The 22306-nt window shown below is 38.0% G+C and overlaps 1 protein-coding gene across 2 annotated transcripts in view; it reads left to right on the top strand.

Moving 5' to 3' along the window:
- Window positions 1-22306, top strand: part of ANO6 (anoctamin 6) — a 68614-nt gene that overhangs the window by 39874 nt on the left and 6434 nt on the right. For both annotated transcript variants that reach the window (XM_008572604.1, XM_008572603.1), the window contains exons 12-15: window positions 1522-1652; window positions 14096-14301; window positions 18600-18802; window positions 19732-19837. In XM_008572604.1, the coding sequence (XP_008570826.1) occupies window positions 1522-1652; window positions 14096-14301; window positions 18600-18802; window positions 19732-19837 (646 nt within the window). The remainder of the gene's footprint in view (window positions 1-1521; window positions 1653-14095; window positions 14302-18599; window positions 18803-19731; window positions 19838-22306) is intronic.

Consider the following 22306-nt stretch of genomic DNA (forward strand, 5'->3'; position numbering starts at 1 on the left):
AAAGGAGTGGGAAAGACTGTGAGGCCAGGGGCATGTCTGCAGTGGAGGCCCTCCCCTTACGGACACGGTGGGAGCAGCAGCACACAGCAAGCGTGCTCACTCCTGCCTCTCGGCTCGGCCGGGTGTGTGCACGCGGTGCGCCTGTGTGGACAGGGCAGGGTCACTCACTTCTCTTGCAGTAACTGTCTTTACAGTCCTGTGATGCCTTCCCATTTTCAGAATTTGAAATCCACACAAACATGTTGTTTAGTTAGCCAAAGCTTGGCCAGATGTTCTGACGGTGCGCCTGTGTGGACAGGGCAGGGTCACTCACTTCTCTTGCAGTAACTGTCTTTACAGTCCTGTGATGCCTTCCCATTGTCAGAATTTGAAATCCACACAAACATGTTGTTTAGTTAGCCAAAGCTTGGCCAGATGTTCTGTGTTTGAAGTTTGTTGTTGGGTCTCTTCTGACGAACTCCACAGGCCAGCTGTTGCTGGAGGGGACAACAGTTCTTTATGCTACAGGTGCACAGCTCACTTTACTGCCAACTCAGGTTTCTTTTCAGAACAAATTGCCGTAGAGAAAGGGGGAAGCAGATATCTGGGCCCCAGGCTTTAAGAGAGGAAAAAACATGACATTTAAGAAGATACAATGGACAGCTGGAGGAGGGGACAGAGTCCAGTAGCATGCAGAGCACTGGGACTCCTTCCAGCGTGGTGTTTTCTCCTCACTGTGCACTGTGACCTTGACAAGGTGTTTCACTTCTCTGGTCCTTAAACTGTTCAGCTTAAAATAGGGTCTAGGACCTGTTTCATCTAATGTCAAATTATGTCACTTTCTGCTCAGTGACCCCCAGTGGCTCCTCACTTCCCTCAGAGTAAAAAACACCCAAACTCTCTCTGTGGTCTCTTAGGCCTCATCCCTGACCACCAGACGTTTCCTATTAGCCTTGACTAAACAGCCCTCGAGCTCCGGCCTCAGGGTCTCTGTAGTCCCTGTTCCTCTGCCTGGAACCTCCGCCCCTGTACGGGCGCCCCTTTGACTCTATCACGTCTTTATTGTGAGTCCTCCCCTGGCGACTCCCCTCTCCTCCCTATACACAAGTGCAAATGTTCCTTGCCCTACTTTATTTTTCTCCACAGCACTTGTCACCCGTTCACATACTATGTCTTTATTTTGTTTATTTTCTATGGGAAAAAAACATTGGAAAGGCCATTTTTAATGATGGAGGGAAATAAAACACAAACTAAAGTTGATCAAATGAGGAAAAAAATACTTTAAAAAATTAAATTGCTCACATGAAAAGGAGATAGGACAAAAATTCATAGTAGTTGCAATTTTGATAAACCCAGTATATAATTTCTTATTTTTCAAAAGATTTTAAGGTAGGGAAGCAGAAATTTTAAAAAATGGCATTGCAAATAAGAAATTAATTTCGTGGGAAGATTATGTGCTCAGTTTTGAGATAGTAGCAAAATATTTTTATGACCTTGGAGTGATAATATTCATTCTAATTTATAATTTGGTTTTTCTGGCAGCTGGATCATGAATCTAATTGGACGGTATCACACAGTTTCAGGATCAGAAAAGACAACCCCACGATGGGAACAGGACTACCATCTGCAGCCCATGGGCAAACTGGGATTATTTTATGAATATCTTGAAATGAGTAAGTTGTTAGTGAAGTTTTAAGTGGTATAAAATATATGGGAACATATTTTGGATCCCAAAAGCATCTGTTATTGAGCCAAATGTAGAGTATTGAAGGGGAGTACGTTTTTCTCCACTAGATAAAATTGTACAATCAGGCTTTCAAATAAGGTGGCCGTGTGTGTCTTTGTCAGTATTTATGTTGTACAAAGCTGAAGATTTATTACCATGCAATGAAATGGAATATTCATTGAGGTACAGCTTCACCATTAATTCTCAAAGCATTCTAACCATGTTGTCTGAGAATCAACTCAGCAACTACTGTTAGAAGTGATTCAGCTTGGGCTGGAGCCCATGCAGGCACAGCTGTTGGCCAGTACACTTCCAAACCAAGCCATTTAAGAAAGCCTGTAGGAGCATGCTGCTTTGGCAGGAATGATCACAGCATACCCCCTTTTACATCTCATGCCTGCCTCTGATAGCATATCTGTTTCTTCTGGCTCAAAGTTTCTGTCTGGTTCTTTCAGTGACCCTATGGCTAATCACTGACTTGAACTGGGAACCATCCTGCTGGTCTGGAATTAAGATTTAGCACAGGTCCCCTCCTTCCTGAATGTCTTTGTCCATTTTTGTATTATTTGCATGGGTTCTGTTTCTTTTCAGTTGAACTTGATTTTGAGCTCTCAGTCGCCTTTAATTGGATGCATCTCAAAATAGATTTCCATAGGAAACATCATCTTTTCTATTATGCATGACATGCTTACATCTAATAGATGGCTAACAATTTATATGTTTTGTATCTATGCCCTTTCATCTAACCACTGCATTGAATTACATTTTTTTTAAGCTTAGGAGAATAGAAAGAGGCATAGAATTTGGGTTGATAGTCCTTGCATTTATGCATAGGGGTTTGTGTGTTTGCAGAGACAACCCTTTGTGGTTTCTCTTTACAAGTCAGCAGATAGAAGGAGATTTTTATTAAATCATATTCCATATGTAAAATAATTGCTTTTGAAAATATAAATTATACATGGAAACACATCTGCTTCCCTTGGTGAGTAAAAAGTTCATCTTGTGGCTTCTTCAGTCAACAATACTTTGCAGCAGCCTGGAGTCTGATTTGAATTTCATTTTTGCTTTTGTTATGTTTCATGATAGGTTTTATTAAGGGTGTAGCCACAGTATATATCTAGAAGCTATATTTATTTATTTATTCTGTTTATTTTCAAAATGACTACAAGACAATTACCTGTTATTCTAAATGAGTCATAATTATAAATATTTCTTATTGGAACTATTATCAGCATTAATAACAACAACATCCTGGGGCAGAATCTCATTTATTATTTTAGCACCAAAAAGGAAAAAAAAGTTATTTTTCTGTATTTGATTAGTCAAATAAATGATGTTGAGAGGAAACGTTATCTGGTTGTGCTTTGAAGAGAAGTTGATATGACTTTTAGAGTTTCATAAACTCATTAAAGTAGTTATCAACCAAATAGCTTGGCCTCATCCTACTCTATAAAAAAGAATAGAATAACATCTGTTGTAGACAGATTTTTAGATTAAATTGTTTTCCTATTATCCAAGTAATACTTAATGACTTAGAAAACTTAATTTCTGAGAGTAAGTTGTCTGTTAACTGTGTATTTAACAGTAGACTGAAATTTGCTCTTTGTTCTTCTAATCTTTTGAAGATAGAATTTCCCAGTATCTTTTGAATTACTTCTATTTCTCTAAAAATAAATATTGATTGCCTTTGGTAATAGTCTCACCACCTCACACCCTCCTTCCCATTTTCCCCATATTTGTTAATGATAGTGCCATCTACCTTTATAAATATGGCTCCCGTTTTTATAAGGGAAATATCTTCTGACAAACAACCCTGAAGCCGTCCATCCTTACCTGGGCCTGGCACTCAGCCACCAGCTCTTTTCCTTTCTTTTGTACCTGATGAATCCCTGCTGAGCCTCAGCTTGTTCCTCACCTTTTCACACAGCTCTGCTGCTCTTTTCTTCTAAGCATTAGCACTTGATACCTGCCTCGGTGGTATATAATTGTAAGCATGCCTCTCTCCCCGCTGGGCTGAACCTGTTGGAGGTAGCTACCAGGTCCTCTGCATCTTTCAGTCCTCACCTACAGCACTAGTGTGTGGAACCTGGTACTCCTAAATTTTTACATGACTTCAGCTTAGAGCTTCAACATACATGTACAACTGTTAGTTGATTTCATATTAACATTGTCCCACCCACTCCCCACCAAGTTCTGTGTAGCCTGGCTTTTTAAATTTCATTTATTTAGTGAATTTCCCACCATCCTTTGAGATTTTAGAATAACCCTGGGGTGTTAACCAAAACTGCCACCCAGAGTGTTTGGTCCTAAGAACTGAGATACAGAATGTAAGAGAAATAGTCTGTCAGTATTAAAATCTGAAAGCCATAAGATACGGTTTTGTACTTAGAGTACTACACAGCACAGACACAGGTCTCTCAAGAACTTGGTGATTCCTTCCACTGGGCAGGTGCCATAAATGAAGTACACAGCCTGGTACTGCCTCTTCCACCCTTGCCATGTCAACATGACCTTACCTTCTTCCATCCCCAAATTAATTTTTAAAAATTCTTTAAAACATCCCACCTTCCTCAACCAACAGCACCAGTGTGCCCAGTGACCTCACCAGCCCTGAGAAGTAACCCCGCCTGCTTGACTGAAGGCAGCAGTGCTGTGCAAGCAGTCCACAACAGCTGCCACCACAGACGTGGCTTGCTGCCACACCAGCAGCCACTGCCATCTAATAGGCAGCCCACTGACCACTCATCATCCTAGACAGAAGGAGAGTCACCAGTGGAGCCTAGAGAAAGAGGAGGAAGTCTTTCTCCTCGAAGCCCACTCGGGAGTAATAGAGGAAGCAACTGTTCTACCAGATGACTAGACAGCAATGTAGAGATACTAGAAATACAAAAACCAGGAAAACATGACACCACCAAGGGAATATAATAATTCTCAAGTACCCCATAGAGCAGGAAGACCTTGAAATGACTGAAAAGGAATTCCAAACAACAATATTAAGTAAACTCAGTGAGATACAAGATGACTCACATGACCCAATGAAATGAAAAAGTGCTTAGATCTGAAGGAGAAAATGTACAAAGAGATTAATGCCTTAAAAAAGAATGTAGCAGAACTTCTGGAATTGAAGGATTCATTCAGTGAAATAAAAAAACACAACCAAGAGCTTGAGCAGCAGATTAGAGCAAGCAGAAGAAAGAATTTCTGATCTTGAAGATGGTCTTTTCTAAATAACGCAGGTGGACAAAAAAAGAAAAAAATATAAAAGACAAAGAAAATCTAAGAGAGCTAGCAGACAAGCTGAAGTGTACAAACATCCAAATCATGGGTGTTCCAGAGGGGAAGAGAAAGGAAAAGGCATTGAAAAACCTATTCAATGAAATAATAACAGAAAACTTCCCAGGTATAGGGAGAGACATGGACCTTCAGATCCAAGAGACTCAAAGATCTGCAAACAGATTCAATCCAAAATGTCCTCTTCGGGCCGGCCCGGTGGCGCACTGCTACAGTGCACCGTTGGGAAGCGCGGCAGCGCTCCCGCCCGAGGGTTCGGATCCCACATACAGACCGGTTCCCGCGAGAAGATCTTAAAAACAGCAAGATAAAAGTGTCAAGTCACCTACAAGGGAGTCTCCATCAGATTAACAGCAGAATTCTCAACAGAAACCCTAAAGTCCAGAAGAGAATGGGATAATATATTCAAAATACTAAAAGGAAAAAAGTACCAGCCAACAGTACTATACCCAGCAAGGATATCCTTCAGAAATGAGGGGGAAATATTATATTTCCCAGACAAACAAAAACTGTGGGTGTTCACCACCACATGACCAGCCCTATAAGAAATCCTCAAGGGAATCCTGCATCTGAAACCTGAAAAACAATAATTTTACCATGTATATACAGGAAAAAACAAAACCCACTAGTAGAACAAAAATGCAAACGCAAAAGAGAAAGAAACCTTATCCAACCACCTCAAGAAACCAACAAATATGGAAGACAATAAAATGGTAAGAAAGAAACAAAAGATATTTAAAACATCCAAGTGAAAATCGATAAAATGCCAGGAGTAACTACCTTTCAGTAATGACCCTGTAAGTAAATGGATTAAATTCCCCACTGAAAAGACTCTGACTGATTGGATTAAAAAGCTAGACCCAACTATATATTGTCTTCAAGAAACTCACCTATAAAGACACACACAGACTAACAGTGAAGGGTTGGAAAAGATATATCATGCAAATGGAAACCCAAAACTAGCAGAAGTAGCCATTCTTATACCAGATAAAATAGACTTTAAGCCAAAACCCATAAAAAGAGATCAAGAAGGCCACTATATAATAATAAAGGGACCTATCTGCAAGAAGACTAACAATCATAAATATATATGCACCCAACACTGGAGCACCCAGATATACAAAGCAAACAGTATTACACCTAAAGAAAGAGATAGACAACAATATGATAATAGTTGGAGACCTGAACACCCATCTCTCAGCATTGGACAAATCATCTAAGCAACAAATCAGCAGAGAAACACAGGATTTAAATAATACTTTAGATATCTGCCAGGTCCAGTTGGTCTATAGAACATTTCATCCAACAACTACAGAATATACATTCTTCTCATCAGCACGTGGAACATTCTCCAGGATAGACCACGTTAGGTCATAAATTGAGTCTCAGCGAATTTTAAAAAATTGAAATCATTGCAAGTTATTTTTTCAGACTGCAGCAGATTAAAACTAGAAATCAAATGAATAACAAATGAAACTCTGGAAACTATACAACCATATGGAAATTAAATAACGTGCTCTTGAATGACCAGTGAGTCCAAGAAGAAATAAAATAGGAAATCAAAAAATTTCTTAAACTAATGAAAATAAAGACACATCATATGAAAACCCGTGGGATACTGCAAAAGCAGTACTAAGAGGGAAGTTTATTGCAATAAATACTTACATCAAAAGAATAGAAAAATTTCAAATAAACATAATGCTACACCTCAAAGAACATCCAACCTCAAAATTAGTAGACAGAAATATTAAGGTCAGAGCAGAAAGAAATATTAAGACCAGAGCAGAGTAAATGAAATAGAGATACAAAAAAAGATGTAAAAGATCAATAAAACAAAAAGGTGTTTTTTAAAGAAGATAAACAAAATAGACAAACCATTAACTAGGCTAACTAAAAAAAGAAGAGAGAAGACCAAAATAACAAAAATCAGAAATGAAAAAGACATTACAACTGATACCACAGAAATGCAAAGAATCTTTAGAGACAATATGCCAACAAATTTGAAAACCTGGAGGAAATGGATAAATTTCTGGACACAAACTTCTAAGAATGAACCAAGAAGAAATAGAAAACTTGAACAGAAAAATAACAAGCAATGAGACTAAAACAGTAATCAGCAGTCTCCCAACAAAAAAAAATCCCAAGACCAGATGGCATCACTGCTGAATTCTTTTTTTTTTTTTTTTTTTTTTTTTTTTTTTTTTTTTTTTTTTTTTTTTTTTTGTCCTTTTTGAGACCAGCCGCACTGCGCTCAACCAGTGAGCGTACCGGTCATCCCTATATAGGATCCGAACCCGCGGCGAGAGTGCTGCTGCGCTCCCAGTGCCGCACTCTTCCGAGTGCACCATGGGCTCAGCCCATCACTGCTGAATTCTACCAAACTTTGGAAATACTACCAATTCTCTTCAGACTATTCCAAAAACTTGAAAGTCACCATTCTTCCAGACTCATTCTATGAGGTCAGCATCACCTTGAAACCAAAACCAGACAGATACACAACAAAAAAAGAAAACTACAGGCTAATATCTTTGAAGAACATAGATGCAGAAATCCCCCACAAAATGTTAACAGACAGAATACAGGAACATATCAAAAAAATTATATACTATGATCAAGTGGGATTCATCCCAGGGATGCAAGGATGGTTCAGCATACACAAGTCAATAAATGTGATACAGCACAGCAACAAAATCAAGGACAAAAACCAAATGATTGTCTCAGTAGGCATAGAAAATACATTTGACAAAATTCAGCATCCCTCCATGATATACACTTAGCAAATTAGTTATAGAAGGAAAGTATCTCAATACAATAAAAGCCATATATGACAAATCCACCACCGGTATCATCCTGAATGAGGAAGAGATGAAAGCTTTTCCCTTAAGAATGGGAACAAGACAAGGATGCCCACCCTCACCACTCCTATTTAACATAGTATTGGAAGTATAGCCAGAGCAATCAGAAAAGAGAAAGAAATAAAGGGCAAACAGATTGGAAAAGATGGAGTCAAATTGCCCCTGTTTGCAGATGACATGATCTTATATATTGAAAAGTCTAAAGACTCTAAGAAAAAAATTCTTAGAGTTGATAAACAATTCAGTAACATTTCAGGATACAAAATCAACATGCAAAAAGCAGTAGCATTTTTATACACCAACAACAAACTAGCAGAAAAAGAAATCAAGAAACCAAGTCCATTTACAGTAGTCACCAAAAGAGTAAAACACTTAAGAATAAAGTTAACCAAGGAGGTGAAAGATCTCTACAATGAGAACTACAGAACATTACTGAAAAAAATTAAAGAGGACACCAAAAGATGGAAAGACATTCCATGCTCTTGGTTTGGAAGAATTAACATTATGAAAATGTCCATACTACCCAGTGCGATCTACAGATTCAACACAATCTCCATCAAAATACCAATGACATTCTTCACACAAATAGAAACCTAACATTCATATGGAACAACAAAGACCCCAAATAGCCAAAGCAATCCTGGGTAATAAAAATAAAGCCAGAATCATAACACTACTTGACTTCAAATTATACTACAAAACTATAGTAACCAAAACAGCATGGTACTGGCATAAAAATAGACACATGGACCAGTGGAACAGAATAGAAAACTCGGAAATCAATTCACAAACTTACAGCCAACTGATTTTTGACAAAGGTAGCAAGAACATACATTGGGGAAAAGAGTGCCCATTCAATAAATGGTGCTGGGAAAACTGGACATCCATATGTAGAAGAATGAAACTAGATCCATACCTCTGTCCATATACCAAAATCAACCCAAAATGGATTAAAGACTTAAATAGAAGACCTAAAAATATAAAACTCCTAAAAGAAAACATAGGGGAAACACTTCAGGAAGTAGGACTGGGCGAAGACTATGAATATGACCCCAAAAGCACAGGCAACAAAAGGGAAGATACACAAATGGGATTATACAAAACTACCAAAAAGCTTCTGCACAGCAAAAGAAACAATTACAGAGCGAAAAGGCAGCCTATACAGTGGGAGAAAATATTTGCAAAGGATTAATATCCAGACTATACAAGGAACTCAAACAACTTAACAGTAAAAAAATCAAGTAACCCAATTATAAAATGGGCACAGGAGCTGAACAGGCATTTCTCAAAGGAAGGTATATGAATGGCAGAGACATGAAAAAAAGCTTAATATCACTCAGCATCAGGGAAATACAAATCAAAACCACACTGAGATATCAACTCACCCCAGTTAGAATGACTATTATCAAAAAGAGAATAACAAATGCTGGAGAGGATGCAGAGAAAGGGAAACCCTCCTACACTGTTGGTATGACTGCAAATTAGTACAGCCATTATGGAAAACGGTCTTGAGCTTCCTCAGACAACTACAATTAGAACTGCCATACGATCCAGCAATCCCACCACTGGATATATACCCAAAGGAATGAAAATCATCATGTCAAAGGGATACCTGCACTCCCATGTTCATCACAACTCTGTTGACGATAGCCAAGAGTTGTAAACACTCTAACTGTCCATCATTAAACTACTGGTTAAAGAAAATGTTGTATATTTGCACAGAGGAATACTACACTGCCATAAAAAAGAATGAAATGCTGCCATTTGCAGCAACATGAATGAACTTAGAGAAAATAATGTTAAGTGAAATAATTCAGGCACAGAAAGAGAAATATCTCATGTCTTCACTTATAAGTGAGAACTAAAAAAAAGAAAAAGAAAAAAAGATACAACAATCACAGTAATAACTGAACATTCAAAAGGAGAAAATAGAACTGAGATTACCAGAGGTGGGAAAGGTGGAGCAGGAGAGGGGTAAGGGAGGACTTGGTAAGGGCCCTGAAAAGCACTTACCGTGTATAATGTTGAGTATACTAATTTTCCTGATTTGAGCATCACGTATTGCACACAGGTACGGAGATTCAACTCTGTACCCTACAGATATGTACGATCAACTATGTTTCAATAAAATATAAAAGCAACTAAAATGAAAAGAATAAATCTAATCAGTTATTAAGAACATAGAGATCAAAACCAGGGTAATATTAATATTAAAAAATCTATTAAAAGAATCACTTTTATATATTATTTCTCCATTTAATTTACTGTGACTAATATCTGTTCTTCACCATCTCCTTGCACTACCCCTTCCTTTTTTTCCCTTTCCTATTCTACACTCATCAAAGCTGCGCCCACCCTACCCCCACTCCCACACTCTTCAGGACTCACACTTGCCTTCCTCCAGTCCCTCATCTCTGTGTGGTTCCTGCCCCACCACCTGCACTGACATTTCCTAGCCTTTACAGGATGAGGTTTCCAAAGTCGCAACTAGGTAATTGGAAAGGATTTGCAGGCCTCTTATCTCTTGATTGATTGATTCATTCATTCGGTAAACATTTATTGAGCACCTACTTATGCCAAACACTATCAATTACTGGGGATACCAAGACAAGACTGCGTCTGTGTCCTCGTGGAGTATAGAACTCCGTGGGTTGTTAAGGAGCAGAATGCAAAGCAGACTTCCTTGAGCAGGTGATACGTGAACTGCATTTTGATGGGTGAATGGAAGTTAGTTATCTACAGAGTGGTAAAGACAATGGACATTCCGTGTGGAGAGGTGGACAGACTGAAAAGTACAAAGGCATAAAACAGTTTCGTCAGTTCAAAGAATGGCAAGTAAAACAAGTACAGCTAGAACAAAAGTTGCTGAAGTGGGAATATCAAATAAGAAAGGGCCGAGTCATGATGGGTCTTGGGTGCTTAGGCAGGGGACTTTATCCTTAAAGAAAAAGGGATCCATTGGATATTTGTTAACAAGAGAATTGCATAGTTTATGTTGAAGAATGTCAGATTACTCAGGCAGCAGAATGGAAGAGAATAATTTGGATGGGGTCCATAAGTAGTGGGAGGTTGGTAATTCAGGAGGCTACAGCAGTAACCCAGAGAAATGAAAAGTGCAGAAACAGAGGCTATGGGCATCAGAATAGAGACAGGAAGACAGATTTAATAAGTGTTAAAGAGTTAACTCACGTGCCAGATGAGGAATAGAATGGTTAAGATAACTTCCAAGAGACAATGTGCAGGGTGGAAGAGGAGCTAGTTTCAAGGTAATGGTTCAGGGTTGGATATTTCGAGAGGGAGGTGTCCATGGGACATATGAAAGGCAATGTCCACTAGAAAGTTGGATGCACTAGTAGGAGCTCAGAGGAGCCATGGGTGAGGCCGCGTGGGTGAATCAGGCCTGCCTGGCAGGAGTATCAAGAGAGACTGGCAGAGAATTGATGATGAGCCCCTAGGGAAAAGGGAAATTTAAAGGGCGACTGGAGGAACAGGAGTCCACAAAGAGAATGAAAAGCAGAGCAGGTGGAAGAAACCCAGCAGCATGTGTCAACACGGAGAAGGCTTGGAAGGCAGTGACACTGCCAAAGAGGGATTTGAACATGATGAAAGGAGCATAACGAAAAATACAGGGGGGGAAAGTAGAAGCTCAAGTCCACACTTACTTGCTAGAACTGTGGGGGAAAGTGGAAGCAGCACTATAGCTAGGCAGTGTGTGTGGTTTTTGCTTTATAATATAGAATTTGGCTTATTAAAATTATTTAAGTAAAACAGAGATCAAGTGGGAAAAAGTATTCCACAGAGAGGGAAATGTTTGGCCATGTCCAAATCTGCCTATTGGTCAGATAAATGAGGACTGAAAATGTGCATCATCTTTGGAACATGCAGTCACCAGCAAAGTTAGCAAGAGTCGATTCAGTGTGGTGAGGAGGACCACAGCAGGATGTAGGGCTGCAAGGAGAGAATGAGTGGTGGAGAAATAATCAGTGTAGATACTTTCCTCTAGACACTTGACTGTCAAGTGAAGGAGAAAGCATAGCAAGTATGAGAGAGCAATACTGGGATCATCAACAGTCTCAGGCAAGGGTTGTTTTTTGTTTTAACAGTGGGTGTGTTACTGAATAGATCAGTCTTTTCTGTTTTCGTTCACAGTTTCAAAAGTTGCTTATAAGGTTGTTCTCGCTTGAATATCAGGACAGATTATACTACGTTGGATTTTTTCTGTTGCTTTATTTTTTAATATGAAAATTTTAATCCATCTGGAATTTATTTTGGTGTCAAAAGTGATGGCCCCACACCAATTTTTCCAATGATTTAGCTATTTGTTCCAATACTTGAATCCACTGATTTGAAGTATCACTTTTATAATATACCAAATTCCATGAATATTTGCATCTCTTCCTAAAATCCATTCTGTATAATTCATAGTTTATTCATGCACTAGTTAAACTATTTCAATTACCGTAGCATTATAATATACATCACTGTTTCCTAGAGCTGATCGTATTGTATTTCTTTTTCATAATGTCCCTAATACTGTCAGTGCAAACACCCCTCCTCATTATTTTACCTGTCTATTTATTTATATTTCTTGGAGAACTTTAGCATTACCTTTCAGCTTTTTTTCTTAAATCCATGGGATTTAACAACAATTCGCATTAGAATTCTAAATTATTTTGTCAAAAAAATTAGATATGTCCCCAAATTTGAGTCTGCCCAGTCAAGAATATGGCACATCCTATCATTCATTCATTATTTTTTTAAGTCAATTATCATTTCTTAACATTTCCTGTTAATTTATTCCTAAGTAGTCTGTGCTTTTGTTGTTATTATAAATTATATCTTCTCTCTTTTGGATTTTTAACTGGTTTTGTTGCTAATAAAAATCCTTATTTCTGGCTTATCTTGAACAATCAGGAGATCTGGCAACAGTGGGCCTATACCAACGTGGTGACTGTGAGCTGTCCCTTTCAGTAGGAAATGTACTTGCCCATTACCACAGTTGACTCTGACCCACTCCACACATTTCTGTTACTTGCCTGGCCCCTGTAGACTGTGAATTTATTTAGGGTTAGGTGAGTTGTCAACACAGACGTTGACATCACTGCTGCTTGCTCTTGCTGCTGACTCCGTGACACCACCAACTCTGGTGTCCCTGCCTGGCTGACTTCTCTGAATATGACTGCTCCTACCTGGCCTGTGGAACTTTCCAGATCCTTCCACCTTGCCTTCCTTTCTGCAGCATGCCCTTAGCCCCTCAGAACAAAGCAAATGCCAGCTCCTCCTACCTACCCACACCCTTCACACCCTTGCCCTTCCTGGCCGAGTCATACCTTCCCCTTATCTAAGCAATAGGCCTAAAGTGGCTGTAAATTTTCCTCTTATCCCCAGTCTTGGTTACATACCTGCACGTTTCCTCTAAAGATCTGCCAGTGAGGAGGGAAGAGTCTAAAACTGAAAGGTTTCTTTAGATCTTCGGCATTATCATTTATTACTTCTGCCTGTGCTATAGCTTACCTAAAATCTGCGCTGACCCATCTATAGTGAGGCACGTAAATTACAGACAAGGAGAAAAGAACTTCTAAGCCACCACTTGAATCTTGACTTGCTGTGACCACATGGATTGCAGCAACTTCAAGATAAAGATTCCCAAAGAATGATTATGCTATGACTTAAGACACTTTTATCACAGTATTTCTGTGATTTGTAATCACATCATGAATTCTCCGGATATGCTGTATTTGTATCTCAGCCTCGGGAGCTCACTCATTTTGTTTGTTTAGCGTATTTCCTCCAACATTCTCCTAGCATAGCTTTCCCAAAGGTACATTTCTTATTTATTTTTTACTTGTTAGATACTTCCACAATTTTTTTTTAATCTTTAGTCATGAATCATCTTCCAACATTCTATTATTTCAACACTGAGAATGACTAATATGCTTAGACTGTCTCAAGTTTATTACCAGTGAGTAATTCTGGTTGATTAAAGATTTTTAAATATATTGTTCCTATTAAGTGTATACATCTGAAAGAAACAGGCTTTAATTAGTCTTCTTTCCAGAGATTTCATATTTGTGTTTTGTTTGAATCCTTTTACTGTTGAACCTTAAGTTATTTACCACTGATGTGTTTTCTCTTTGGGATTTAGTTCTTCGTTTGCCTTTCTCTTTCTTTGCAAGAGTAAAGGAAAATATGTTGTCCTTCCATCCATCCACTACTCCATGATGTGTGTCCATTCCATTGACAGTTATTCAGTTTGGGTTCGTCACCTTATTTGTGGCCTCTTTTCCACTGGCCCCTCTGTTGGCTCTGGTGAACAATATATTGGAAATAAGAGTGGACGCATGGAAACTGACTACCCAGTTTAGACGCATGGTGCCAGAAAAAGCCCGGGACATCGGAGCATGGCAGCCCATCATGCAAGGAATAGCAATCCTGGCTGTGGTGACCAATGTGAGTAGACCTAGGCTTCACAGGCTGAAGACCTTGGAAAGCCAAAAGTGCATTAGGGTTGCTACCTAAAAAAATCAAATGTTTGGTATTTTTTTTGAATGAGAGGAAGTTACCAAGACTGTCATCCATATAAACAACACAATTATGTTATATATCTGTTATTCTTTTAAAAATACGATTATGTTTTAATTGTTTGTTTATTATTCTTGACCTATGAAGTCAAGACTTTCTACAGAGGTATAATTGTTGCTTATTTGCTAAAGTTTTTATTCACTAGAAATATGATAATAGTAATGCAGTCATGCACCACATATCAGTGTTTGTCAACAGTGGTCCACATATACATCAGTGATTCCATCAGACGGAGCTGAAAAATTCCTATCCCCTAGTGATGTCACAATGTCTTAGAGCAACATATTACCGTTTCTGTGTTTACATAAACAGATACTTACCATCGTGTTACAGTTGCCTACAGTATTCAATAGAGGACTGTGCTGTGTGGGTTTGTAGCCTAGGAGTGGTAGGCTAAACCATCTAGTTTGTGTCAGTACACTCTATGATGTTTGCACAATGACAAAATCGCCTGATTATGCATTTCTCAGAACATATCCCTGTCATGAAGTGATGCGTAACTATAGTAAGTACTAATACCTTTAATCCTCACATAACTATAAAATGAGTTATCATAAAATGCTTTTATAACATATAGAAATCTGTTCATTTAGAGTCTGAGGACCCTAAAATAATACCATTTTACCGTGTTATACTATTATACATATTCCAAGGGTTCAACTTAAAATATTAACTTCAATGAAGTATAAATGCTTCGTGCCTTCCTAGGTGCGCGTGGCCTTCCTTGTCTCCAGGGCAGCTGTTCTTAAAGGAGGTGGGTTTCATCGCTCTTTGCACCCCACCCCTACGTCTTCGCTGGCCACATTCTGGGCATTGTCTGAAGCAGCCCCATGCTCTGCTCATGTATCCCAAGTGAGAGAGAACAGAACTTAGTTGTTTACAGCCTGTATTAATTGATTATGGACCCTTCTGGACAGCCAATAGGGAGCTCTCAGGAGGAACAATTTTCATATCAGCTCCTCTGAGGACCTCCTTCCCTAGAAATGTCCTTAAAACCAGGGCCATTTCCTCCTATATCTCACTGCCAGATCTGCTTGTTCAACAAAATAATTTCCTGGTTTTAATTTCTTAAGCCACACTTGCCCTGAGTCCGCAGCCTTTTCCCACAAGCACCTGCAGAAACAGAATTTGGCAGTATCCATGTGTCAGGCTCATGGACAAGGGATGTTACTGAATACTGTAGGCTTCAAAGTCAGGTAGACCCGGACTTCAGTTTCCAGCACTGCAGCCCTGAGCTGTGTGAGCTTGGGCCAGCCTTTAACACTTCAGAGCCTCATTTTATCATTTATAGGATGAATAATTCCCTACCACATATTATAGGCGTAGTATGTACCACAAAGAGTGGTTAGGAATTCAGTGAGTGAATGCCTTGAGCCTCGTCCTTATTGAATGTTGGCTGCTGTTATTTTATCATCTTCACTACTCATATCATCACTAATAGTGGCTCTGTGAGGACAGGTACCTCAACTAGAGGCACAAGAATTGCAAAACTGGTCACTGTCCAGACTATGATTACAGTTTTACACAATAAAACAAGTTATCTGGAACCCAGCCATCATGCCCTCACCCCAGAACCCTCAATTTATCTGAATTGCCTGCTCTCCCTACTTTTTAGAGAAAGTTGCAGATCACACACAAAAACCAACTGCTAGGGTATGTCAGCTTCCATTCACCCTAGTAGCCTGTACCTTCCACAGCCACTGTGCTGCAGAAATATAACAGCGAGGCCTTTCAAGTTCCACAGTCATAAAAGAATCAATCTGTCATGTTCAATATGCTATAGTACACTAAGCAGGACAGGAACGTGGATTGTGCTTTAGGAAAATTTCAGCAACAAGGTTTGAAGCTAAAAGGTTTTTGTTTGACCTTCAGCTAACCAGAAAATTCAATTGATTCAAACTCCCCATTCCTCAAGCATTCTGGTCTGATTATAGTAGGCACCTTTCCCCAATATCCATGCCATGGCTCCACTCCATTAGCACAGATGGAGAATTGGCTGTGTTTCCAAGGCTACTCCGTGTGTGTGTGTATGTGTACAGACACACACGCTGACTAATTGGTGCTATTGGTTCTTGTCCAATAGTTGTTTTTTCTTATAATTTATCCTAGAAAACTGCTTATTAAATTTGTGACATTGATCAAACTATGGACAATCCTATTTTCCATGTTACTAGGATTTGTTTCCTAAGATGCAGTATAAATGTATGCAAGCATTAAAGAGTATCTGTTATCCCCTCACTTGTGTAACCTCGACCCCTCCAACACCTAATGTTTATCTCCACGACCTAATGTGTACAAAAGGAAGAAGAGAACAGCCACCAGGGATGAGAGCAGGCATCAAGCAGAAGTTTGGTAAAAATCACTTACTTTAAAGTTGCTGGTTCAATAAATAAGTGGAATTGAGATTGTAATATCATGCCAGAGCATCTGCTATTGAAGACCACTTTTAATTTATTTTTATATAAATGGAAAACTGAGTGCAGAAAAGCACAGGGAATGAAGCACACTGCATTTATTTGTACTCTTGCAGTATGCCTCTCAAAGCCCCTCAGTTCGGGAGGAGAAAGGGTCTTGTCCCAAGACAATTGAATTATCTTCCTTGTTGGAATTTTTGTAGCTTCCTGAAGCACATCTTCAGGTGATTCTATACAAAGATATAAATGAGTTAAATGATAACAGGAAAATTTAATCTATTGAAATCTAGAAAAAGGTAAAATACTCTTGCTTCCTCCCAATACCAACAGGCAGACGTAAACACACATAAGTACAAACACACACAAATTTTTCACAGTAGAGGAAATGACAAAGCTGGGTCTAGTGGGGAAAATTTTGTAATATAAAAGCCCCTTAATTGTTCTTCTTGCTTTGCCTGAGATCTTGTTTGTTGGTTTGTGGTCTCACTGTGTCTAAACCATATGTTCAGATGAATACTATTAAATACCATGTTGAGCTAAAAACATGTCTGTTCTGCTTGGATTAATGACTGAACCACTTTGTTTATGCACATGGAATTTGATTTAACGTATTTTCTCTTCCTTTGGACCAATTTTATACATTGGAAAATTTAAAGCCCAAATTAAAAAATTTTAGAGAAAATTTGTATAATTCATAATAGCTTTATATCCTAATAGATGTCTGCCTGACACAGACACAGGTTTATTATTGACCCATATTTATTCCACTTATCTAGGAATATACTGAACTTTCTGTATACTATTCGATTATTTATAACTTTTATAACTATCCATTTAATCTATTGGAAGTTTAAAGGCTTAGAAACTAGATCTAACAAAGCAGACATTATTGCTTGACTGTATAAATGGGACAACCCCAATATGATATCTTGCTACCCACATTTTATTAATTTTAAAAATTCCTGTTCTCTAATGAAGCAACAAACATAAGTATATACTGAGAGTTTAAAATAAATCAGGCCATGGGTCAACTTGTCTAAACAAGTCAAGATACTATACAGACAAAAAAAGTGTGAATTTGAAGGCCATCATTTACATTTAGATCAAGGAAAATATATTTTATGCAGTTTACATTCTGTTTTTATGAGAAGCAAGTGATAAAAAAATCACTTTTGTATCAGTTATTTATTCTACAAAGGAATTCCATAAAGCCAGATTATTTTCACAATATCGAATCAAATAGAGTTTAAGGTTGACTGAATTTTATTCTAATTTTTTGGAAAATACTAACTTACATATAATATATGCAAGCAACTCTTCAGTTCTTCACAATACCCTAGTCTACAATTATTTTGAATAGATGGGTGTTTACCGTATTTAAAAAACATAATAGGCAGCTATGAGGCCTTTGCATTTGAACTGCAGGTAGACTTCTAGACATTCTCTTAGAATTGAAGACCCAAAGGAAACTAATATTCTACTTTAAAATTGTTGCTCAAGGATCTTAGGGCATGCCTACGTACATTTCACAGTCAAGAAAGAATTACGGTTTCTGAATCTTTAATAGTAGCATACTTCATAAAGTTCATGGAAAAATAGAATTAAAAGATAATACTAATTTTTCCATGAACTTTTTGGAGTATCCTCATATTTTAAAAAAATTTGATGAAAACAGTACTTCTGGCCTCTTTGTTAACCATAGCTATAAAAGCTGTATGTTAATGCACCTTTTCTGTTTTCCTCCCAACACAGGCCATGATCATTGCTTTCACATCAGATATGATCCCCCGCCTGGTGTATTACTGGTCCTTTTCCATCCCTCCCTATGGGGACCACGCTAGCTACACTATGGACGGGTACATCAACAGCACTCTCTCCACCTTCAACGTCATGGACTTCAAAAACAAAAGCAAGGAAAACCCATATTCTGGGCTTGGTAACCATACCACATGCAGGCAAGTTCTGCTTTACCTGTTTAAAAATGCACTTCATCTTTAATAGGGCTTTTCTTATGATGTAATTCAGTTTGGTGTCATTTAAATTAAATCGCTAGAGACTTTTTTCTCATTGATTTCTTTTCAAACTCCCCCAGAATATTAAAGTAAATAAAGACTAGGGTGAGAAGTTTCAAACCAGGCCATAAAGCAGGATTTAAAAGTGAGTTTCAAATGGTTACAGGGATACTGATCCAGGAGAAAAGTTTTATGTCTTAGAAATGGAAAAACTCCAAGAGTTCCAAAAACCAAAATAATTCCTTTGTCAGAACTAATGGGTTGTTCAGTACAACCTGAAGATATTGAATGATAACAAACTAGCACCCTCATTAACAAAGACATATAAAGATAAGAGATGTCAATACCTCAACCTAACAGTATTCTCTAAAAGTATTCCAAAGTTCTCTGCATTGATTTTCATGGCTGGTAAGATCAGCTATGGACAGTATACACCAACTGAAGTACCAGTTGATAAAGTTTATTGCCAGAGCATTTTTTTTTCTCAATCTTAGAGTCTTAAACTTAAAGGAGTCTTTAAAATGTATTTGGTCCAACTCTTCAAAGCCTTCTTGATTCAAATTCTCAGTAATGCAACCAAAAAACCAGAAATAAGCCCAAAATAAAATTTAGAGCTATGATTCTGTCATACAGATAGATTTTTTTTTTTTTACAAAGATGGACTCCATCATTACCTTATTACATATTAAATGAGTTATTACTGGAGTAGTTATCTTGAGGTTTTGTTACCAGTTGAGCTCTAGGAGAAAACTTGCATTGATGTCCAATTTAAAAGAACACTGAATCAAGTATGACCTCTTTTTAAATGAGGCTCTTGTTTACAGTATTTGATCAAAAAGATTTGTTTCCTAATATGTCTGTTTTGTTTACAGGTATCGTGATTTTCGAAACCCACCTGGACATCCACAGGAATACAAGCACAATATCTACTATTGGCACGTGATTGCAGCCAAGCTGGCTTTTGTCATTGTCATGGAGGTAGGAAAAGTATACTTTGAAATAGTTTATAATGCTGTATATTTGCAGTCCTATTAACTAAGTGTTCCTTGACTCTGTACCTAAAATGTATGATACCTTCTTATCTCTTGCTAATAGTTATTTTAGGACATACATCAATCAGGTTTGACCTGAGAATACTCATAATATGTCCTTGGTAATTAAATGAAGTTGGTTATCTGCTTTAAAAGTAAAAAAGCATGTTATATGTGAAGAGAATTCAATTCCATTCAATTCAGATTAAGTAAGTGCCTTTTTTCTTTTTCTTTTTTTTTCATTTGGGGCATTGGGCAGTGTGCTGGACCATGAAAGGGCTTATTAAAGATCAGTAAGATGTGATCTCCACCCATGAGGAACTTTTATTGCTATAATAGTTTTATTTGTATTATTACTATTTCTTTTATTGCGTTATCAGAACACAACTTCTTTTAATAGTTTTTTATATCCCTAAAATTAACCAGCTCTGAAAAATGACTAAGGCAGCTATAAATTTGCAGTTGATCAAGCCATCTTTACATTTCATTCCGAGTGAGTAACTACTACCAAATTAAAAAACCTCAGAAGTTGCTTGATTGGTATAGTCAGTCAGGATTATATTTAGCTGCAAGAAACAGGAAACCCATCTAAAATTTCTTAAACAAGTAAGAGTTGACTTTTTTCACATACAGTTTACTAGAAGTAGATGGTTGTTCTGAGTCAATACCAGTTCACTGACATAAGGACCATATCTCTAATTATCTAGGTTTTCTATCATGTATGTCACCTTATGGTTGCAGTATGGCTGCCACAATTCCAGATAACACATTTATATTCAAGGGAGGAAAAAGAAGAGTGATGCCGGCCATATCTGTTCCTTTTTGTCAGAAAGAATGCTTTGCCGGAAGCCTTCACAGCCAACTTTCACCTACATTTCATTGGCTAGAACTATAACATACGATTCCTCCTACCAGCAAGCAGGGCTGAGACAGGAAGTTTTTTGGTTTTTTTTTTTTTTTCCTTTTTGTCTTATTTATATTCAAGGGAGGAAAAAGAAGAGTGATGCCGGCCATATCTGTTCCTTTTTGTCAGAAAGAATGCTTTGCTGGAAGCCTTCACAGCCAACTTTCACCTACATTTCATTGGCTAGAACTATAACATACGATTCCTCCTACCAGCAAGCAGGGCTGAGACAGGAGGTTTTTTGGGTTTTTTTTTTTTCCTTTTTGTCTTTCTTTGTGACTGGTAATGGGATCACAACCCTCGGTGTCGCGCCCGCACTGTGCTCAACCAGTGAGCGGACCGGTCTTGCTCAACCGGTGAGCTGACCGGTCTCTATATGGGATCCGAACCCTCGGCAGGAGCGCCGCTGCACTCTACCGAGTGCGCCACCGGGCCGGCCCAGCAGGTATTTTATTTGCTCTGAACAAAATAAGAACTGGTTAGCAAGGAAGAAGTAGGGTAGGACTGGCTTTGATACTTTTACTGGTATTTTCTTTAAAAAAAAAAACAAAAACTACTAAACATTAACAAGGAAAGAAAAATAATTTATGGTTAGTTCACCATCATAAGTGAATTTCTGAAGTACAGTATCTGATATATCAGCAAGAGTTACTAGTTTATATTCAAATATGTAGTTGATGAAGTGATTGGACTTCTGCTTTTGATATTATAGTGGAGTAGATACTGTAAGGAGCCACCCCACTGCAAAACATCTAGAACCATCTTGAAACATAATTCCTTTTGCATTTATAAGCTCACTGGAAGGGAGGAGAACCTACAAGGTGGCAGGGTGGGGAGGAAGGGGAGGTGATGGCTTAAAATAAAGCGGTGGCAGTAAGCACCCCTGGAGTGCAAGAGGGCTCTGAGAGCTAGTGCTGTTATTTATATGTGCCTCCATCCCAAAGCTCAAGGAGACCAAACCTTGGGTCACAAGATTTGAGCCTGAGACTTCTGGACTAAGCCAGAGACCCAAAGTGGGCTAAATTTGTGTTAGAGCAGAAGAAACTACTTATCTTCTCTGGAGGAAAGTGTCCTCAATTCAGACCCCAGATTTTTCTCGGATCAAAATAATCAAATATGACCTCACAATCAAAGATCAACAGTGACAAAGTGAAGTAAAATACATGAGTAAGATTCAACAAGAAACAAAAAAACACCTGATTTGAGCCATTAGAACTTCAAGAGTTTGAATTATCAGATAAGGAATATAAATTAACTATATGAAAATATTTATACAAATCAATAATAGTTTCTTGTTTGCTTATTTTTCTACTCTATTAAAAAATACAGAGCAATTTTGAAAAAACTAAATGACACTTTTAGTAGTAAAAATATATAATTGCTGGAATGAAAAAAAATAACATGGAATAAACAGAAATTTAGGCAAATCTGAAGAGAGAATTAGTGATTTGAAAGACAGGCCTGAAAAATTACCCCTAATATATCACAGGGAAATAAAATGGAAAAGAAGAA

This window comes from Galeopterus variegatus, unplaced genomic scaffold (genome assembly GCF_000696425.1).
Source record: "Galeopterus variegatus unplaced genomic scaffold, G_variegatus-3.0.2 Scaffold810, whole genome shotgun sequence".
In the NCBI taxonomy this organism is placed as follows: domain Eukaryota; kingdom Metazoa; phylum Chordata; class Mammalia; order Dermoptera; family Cynocephalidae; genus Galeopterus; species Galeopterus variegatus.